The sequence below is a fragment of the Rhamphochromis sp. 'chilingali' genome, assembly GCF_963969265.1.
Source record: "Rhamphochromis sp. 'chilingali' genome assembly, chromosome: 1".
Classification (NCBI taxonomy): Eukaryota; Metazoa; Chordata; class Actinopteri; order Cichliformes; family Cichlidae; genus Rhamphochromis; species Rhamphochromis sp. 'chilingali'.
In genome coordinates this window covers 2,913,037-2,919,928 of record NC_137929.1, presented here as the reverse complement: position 1 = coordinate 2,919,928, position 6,892 = coordinate 2,913,037, and the positions used below count along the sequence as shown (strand labels likewise).

General features: G+C 41.3%; 1 protein-coding gene across 2 annotated transcripts; it reads left to right on the top strand.

Moving 5' to 3' along the window:
• The first annotated feature begins 1,026 nt into the window (after positions 1–1,026).
• On the top strand, positions 1,027–6,586 carry LOC308398176 (uncharacterized protein). Of its 2 annotated transcripts, none has more exons than XM_080884643.1 (3): positions 1,027–1,135; positions 4,279–5,127; positions 5,456–6,586. In XM_080884643.1, the coding sequence occupies exons 1-3, from the start codon at positions 1,118–1,120 to the stop codon at positions 6,143–6,145; spliced, it is 1,557 nt and encodes a 518-aa protein (XP_080740769.1). In that variant the 5' UTR covers positions 1,027–1,117; the 3' UTR covers positions 6,146–6,586. The 2 variants fall into 2 exon arrangements, with proteins under 2 accessions (XP_080740769.1, XP_080740768.1); XM_080884642.1 differs by having other exon boundaries at positions 5,453–6,586.
• Positions 6,587–6,892: the final 306 nt, after the last annotated feature.

Below are 6,892 nucleotides of genomic sequence, written 5' to 3'. Positions count from 1 at the left end.
ACTTGCATATGATCTGCAATTTGTAGCAGATCTACTGACTGTCACAGAGCAGCTGGAGCAGTCTCGAATGCAGGTCAGTCCACTGCTGCCCCCTGTGGCCAAGTGCCATAGCTACTGCTGGATGAACTCGTGACACATCTGCACCTGTTTCTATGAACACATTGAGTCTGAGTGGCTGCACTTACACTGGTGCATTCAAACATATTGAAAGATGGCAGCAATGTGGATTGTCAAGACTCAAACCAACCATTGAGCAAAGACAGCAGGATCACTTGTTTCTGTTTGTTATACAGCCAGATTTACTCGTGACACACATGTGCAGCTGCTTTATCACCTATTCTGAATTTGTTTCAAGCACAATACATTTGTTACACATGTTGGGATATTGTGTTTGTTTTAAATGTTATATACCTGTGTGGTATGTGACTTGTGTTGCCATGACGCCAGGTCTCTCTTGGAAATGAGATTTTTAATCTCAATGAGATTTTTTTTTACCTGGATAAATAAAGGACTAATTTGTAACTTTCAGTGTTTTCCGGTCTTCCAAAAGAAAAAAAACCTTCAACTACATGACATGCAATTGTGTATTTGTTTTCACCTTATCATACACTTGAAGTTTTACAAATCACCACTTCTTTAGTGAATATCATTTCAGTCTCAGACAATCTCGTTTCTCTTACAGAGGTTGAATGCACCTTCTGCGGATGGCGGTACCACACAGTGTGCGTGGACTTCCCCTGCACAGAAGGCAACTACAAATGCTGTGAATGCTAAATAAACAGAAACAAATGATCCCTGTTGTCTTTGCTTGATGATTGGTTTGAGTCTTGACAATCCACATTGCTGGCGTTGCATCTTTCAATGCCAGCAATGGCAGGTATCAGTGCTCAAACCTTTTGCGTTTGTTTCCAACAAGTTGCCCACCTCGGGAAACAAAAATGTGTTCTTTTACTTGTCAGATGAACATATGAGACACTTTGACTCTTCAGTGCAGTGTGGAGCCTAACAAAGATCTGTTTTGTGTCCCAGCTGATCAGCAGGAGGAGGAGAGTCTGACGGAGCAGCAGAGGAACATTTTCAGCTACTTGGACTCAGCTCAGCCACTACAGAGGAAACAATGAGCTCAACACAGAAGGTGACAGACAGAGCAGGACCATATGACCAAAGATATTTATCACCATATACATTTGAACATTTGCCATAACGATGTAGCTGACGATAGAATTGACACCAGACAAAATACTTTACAGCTGCACAACTTTATTAAAAAGCCATCAATGTATTTTCACTGAAACAAGCAGCTGTTGTTTATGTGCATTAAAGTTATATAAAAATGTAACAGTGCAAATGCAAATTCCTCGCTGACAGTTTAACCAAAAGGCGTTTCCAGTGGAAACTGGCCCACACATCCTGAGCATAACCATGTATAATATCCACTAAACTTCAGAAGAGGTTATACAGTCGTGGCCAAAAGGTTTGAGAATTGCATAAATATTGGAACCTGGAGAAGTTGCTGCTTAAGTTTTTATAATAGCATTTTGCCTGCACTCCAGAATGTTATGAGGAGTGATCAGATGAACTGCATCGTCCTTCTTTGCCATGAAAACGAACTTAATCCCCAAAAAGCCTTACCACTGCATTTCATTGCTGTCATCAAAGGACCTGCTGAGACCATTTCAGTGATCGTCTTCTTAACTCAGGTGAGAATGTTGGCGAGCACGAGGCTGGAGATCATCATGGCTGTATCCCGATTCAGGTTCTGCAGCTTTAAAGTCCTCAAGGGCCGCGTACTCAAAGACCGCTAAGGCCGAAGTGCGAGGCTCGTAGGCTCGTGAAATGGGACGTCTAGCCTCCGTCGCGCTTTCCGGGTTGCCTAGCAACCATGATACTAACAGCTGGAAACGTTTCATACAGCTTTGTTTGACAGAAATGAAGGAGAACATATTTAGTTCATTTGTTTCTACATGAGCTCTGTGTGATTTGATGAGTATCTGAGGCTGAGACCACAGGACTGTGAAACATGATTGTTGGGCTTCATTTCTGTGCTGAACAGTCGTTTAAGATTAGCTGTAAATAACAATTAGCTGATGTTGTTCATGAGACTAAAGTCATCTCACTGTGGTAATGTAAATATAATATGGCCAATATTATAGTTATTATATTAATCACTTCACTCACAGACAAGTATCTGTGACAGTGTGTATACAGATGTATCATATATAAGAGACAAATATTGTTCATTTAATATGTTGGTACTAAATTTGGCTCAGTGCTTACATATATGTGTAAAAAGCAAATGTAGGAGCTGTGATAACTGTGTCTGATAGAATGAAGAGTCGACTGATATATGAAATATTCCTTTATTGGGTGAGAAAATCAGACCATGTCATAACTGCTGTAAGTCACACAGAATAGATATCAGAGCCTTAAACAGGCTGACTTCTGCTAAATGGGTCAAACTGGGCAGAAAGTCTACAAACACATAACATCCTTATAGAATATGATGTAACACTATAGATCAACTTACCTCAGAATATATTAAATTCAATTTTATTTATAAGGTTATAGGTTTTATAGGTTTTATGGAGATGCCATCCTTGTGTTTTAGTGGCAAATAAATTTGGCAGTCATCGGCATAACAATGAAATGAGATCCCATGCCTTCTAAGGATAGAACCCAGAGGCAATAGATACAGTGAAAAGAGCAGTGGCCCTAAAATTGAGCCCTGTGGGACGCCGCATGACAGAGAAGCAGAAGACGATTCGTAACCGAGAAGGCTGACAGAGAAATATTATTATTATTATTATTGATTGCTTATATTTGAACAATTGTGAAACCTCACTGTGGATGTAAGAGTGAAATTATGTGGATATCTTGAATCCACTTTATTGTGTAATATTTTATGTGAGTATTTGACGGAAGACGAGCAACATCTGTTGTGGAAGCTAACGGGGTTCCTTTAGAATAAACAAACATAGGATTTATTATCACTGAATAATTCTGTATAAATCTATACAAATTATAGAAATATGTAATAGGAAACAACAAAATAATCTAAATGATAAAATAGTGTGTGTGTGTGTGTGTGTGTGTGTGTGTGTGTGTGTGTGTGTGTGTGTGTGTGTGTGTGTGTGTGTGTGTGTGTGTGTGTGTACAATCAGGAGGGATGGGCATGATTTTAGTGTTTGAACAGTCATGAATAGGGATGGGTATCGTTTAGGTTTTATCCGATACCGGTGCCAAATCGGTACTTTTGAAACGGTGCCGGTGCTCAAACCGGTGCTCAAACCGGTGCTTAAAGAATGGAGAACACAAAATTGGTCCAAAAACCTCTCATGTTCAGCTGGTTTTATGTAAAAAGATAACAATGTTAGCCTTTTCTGCAGCTATGGGGCATATATGGTATCACTCTTAGCTGGAAGCAGTGCTTAAACAATGGAAAAAACACAAACTTTGTCCAAAAACCTCTCATGTTTAGCTGTTTCCCTCTTTTTCTTTGGTCATTTTAGCCTTTTTGGCCAGGGTGAAGGGAGCATCTGCCATCAAACAAGAAGACAGCCGCATGTAGCTATGATGATGTTTGCTAGTTCACCTTACATGCATTAATGTAATAACGTGGTTAGCCTACTCAACGTAAATTACACGCGAACAACAGAGAAGAACGGCTGCTGCTGCCATCAAATACGGCGCATTTCTCGGCTTTTAAAAAAAAACACGCTATGCATCGCCAGGTGTTTCATCGGATTTGAGGTGTTACCTCCTTTGACAGTATCACAGTATCAGCTTAAAGCACTTGTTGCAGGCTGCTGAGTTTGCATATTTTGCTGTGAAGTACAGCCAGACTTTTGACCGCTTCGCCTTGGGCATTTTTAATCTGTAGCTCTGCTCTAACAGAACGTACGTACCTGGCCCCGCCTACTATCCTCGGAAACGTAAAATGATTGGCTAGAAGTGTATCACAGCTCAGGAAAAAAAAAGCACCGAAATAAAGCACCGAAATGTGCGCTGCTTTTCGGTCTGGTTACTACCGTTTATGTCAGAACCGGTGCCATCATGGCACCGGACACCGGTACCCATCCCTAGTCATGAATTATCTTTAACAGCAGGTTGGATGTAATGTGTTAGAACTACCAGCAGGTGGGGATGAGAGACCTTTAAGGTGTTTGGTGCCACGCTCCACCTTCAGGTTTAAAACTAGTGTTAATGGAGTTTGAAGGTTGAGTTTGTTCCACGACTGCATTTCACTCACTGCCTCTGTTTGTATCTCTGTCACTGCAGGACCAACATGGAGCCAGAAGTCAGCGCTCTCAGGAGGCCGACAAACCTCACAGAAGAAAGGGAGAGAAAAAACACACCTGTGATGAGTGTGGGAAGGGTTTTACTGTGAGGGCTTCACTAAAACGGCATCAGGTCATCCACACTGGAGAGAGACCGTTCAGCTGTGACTTGTGTGGAAAGTCTTTTTCCTTGAAGGGTCACCTAAAAACACACCAACTCATCCACAGTGGAGTTAAAGCGTACAGCTGTGATCAGTGTGGCAGAGCTTTTACTCACAGTAGCCACTTACAGAGTCATCTAGTTACCCACTCTGGAATTAAGGCATACAGCTGTGATCAGTGTGGCAGAGCTTTTACTCACAGTAGCAACTTACAGAGTCATCTAGTTACCCACTCTGGAATTAAGGCATACAGCTGTGACGAGTGTGGCAGAGCTTTTACTCGCAGTAGCCACTTACAGAGTCATCTAGTTACCCACTCTGGAATTAAGGCATACAGCTGTGACGAGTGTGGGATGGAGTTTACTCTGAAGGCTTCACTAAAACAGCATCAGGTCATCCACACTGGAGAGAGACCGTTCAGCTGTGACTTGTGTGGAAAGTCTTTTTCCTTGAAGGGTTCCCTAAAAAGACACCAACTCATCCACAGTGGAGTTAAAGCGTACAGCTGTGATCAGTGTGGCAAACAGTTTACAACAGACGCACACTTACAACAACACATGTTTACCCACACTGTGGAGAGACCTTATCGATGTGACCTGTGTGAGAAGACTTTTAAAGCTCCACATCACCTGAGACGACACCAACAGATCCACACCAGAAAGAGACTCTACAAGTGCAGTTACTGTGAGGTATGTATTTATATTGTTATCTTGTCATTTTAGCCTGACTGTTTGGAACAACTCTGCTCATTAAACTGTGTTAGCATGTTAGCAATTCTACTGCATGGAAAAGCAGCTCTGAGTGATTATTCAGATTTTCCTTTCAGTTATGATTTTAGTATTACTGTAGTATTATGGTGGTAGTATTGTAGTTATTGCAGCCCAGTAAACTGAGTGTGTTAACTGAAACAGTCAAATGTAGTTGGACGTTTGCAGAGATGCTCTTTATTTCAGGCGACGTTCAGGATACAAATGTTGAAGGACTGACTTACACTGTCTTTGTGTCTTTGTTTAGAAGCAGAGCGACACAGATGGATCCAGTTCTCAACCCTGTCATCACTGTGGTGGTGGGAAAGACTTTCATTGTGACCTCTGTGGAAAAACTTTCAGTCAGCAAAATACCCTAAAAGTACATCAACGTAGACACACTGGAGACAAACTGAAATACTGCAAAGAATGTGGGAGAAGCTTCACCACAACAAATCACTTAAAACAACATGAACTGATTCACAGTGGGGTTAAAAAGCACCTCTGTGATCAGTGTGGGTCATCCTTCACCACTGCAGGTCAGCTTAAATCACACAAACGAGTCCACACAGGAGAGAAACCACACAAGTGCAGACACTGTGAGAGAAGCTTCTCACAGTCAGGTCATCGTAACATTCATGAACGTACACACATGGAAGGAAACTACAGCTGTGACCAGTGTGACAAGAGCTTCAGGAATCTCAGTTCATACTCTGCACACAAACTATCCCACGTTACTAATAAACTGTTTCACTGTTACCAATGTGCCCAAACATTCACCTCATTGTCTGCTCTGTGCAAACATCAGCGCGATCACTCAGGGCTGAAATCACTCCCATCACTGGATCACAGTGAATCTGAAGACACAGAAAGATCCTCTGGTTTCTGTGTCAGACTCAAAAAGCTTGAGATCAGGCTCCACAGAGTTCAGATAGAATCATTTAAACTTGTGTTGAACTGAACTGGTTGTTGGGCTGAACTTCTACATAATACAGATCTACATGGGATCTTCTTTTCTGTTTTTTACTGAGTCAGTTTTGTCCTTTTTTCTCTGTCCTGGTTTTGCTCATCTGTAAATGATTGAAACTCAGTCAAATAGTTCATTGTTCTCCAGCAAAACGTTTTGGAAACTCATGTTTAACCTTTAAAACTCTGACATGTTTTAGCACACAAGGCTTCATCGGGGAGTTCACTCATGATTGGACCATGAGAACAAAGGTTTTTAGTTCTTTCAAAGAGAGTCTTGGAGATGTTTGATGTTTCTGTTTTTCTGAAACCACCTGAAAGAAAAACTATTTTTCTTGCTTTATGTAGTGTGGAAGTTTTTAATGTTTCTTCATCTGTGATGTTCTTGAATGTGTTCACGTGAAGATGGTACAAATAAACTGTCCTTTCAGCTTTAGCTCCTAATTTATTCATTATTTATGGATGTGGCACAGCAGCCGTCTCTTGATTAACACATGGAGGGCTCGGGATCTGATGGTGTCGTCTCCCTAATTTGCCCACTCAGTAAATCTCACTCATGGCCAAGAAATTGAAATAAACCTTGTTTCCCTGCTGGATAGTGATCCACTGTAACTCTGCTCCTCCTTCCTGTTTAGGATTTCTGTGGCTGAAGTAAAATTCCCTCCATCCATCACTTATCCCAGCTAACCCAAAGTGAAATAAAGTTTTGCTGGTCTTAAAAAAGCATTACAATAATGGGCAT

What these genes read in the sequence shown, in the direction of transcription:
- LOC308398176 (XM_080884642.1), top strand. An exon ending in ACAAGTGCAGTTACTGTGAG is followed by an intron (nt 5,128 to 5,452) that starts GTATGTATTTAT and finishes GTCTTTGTTTAG; the next exon opens with AAGCAGAGCGACACAGATGG.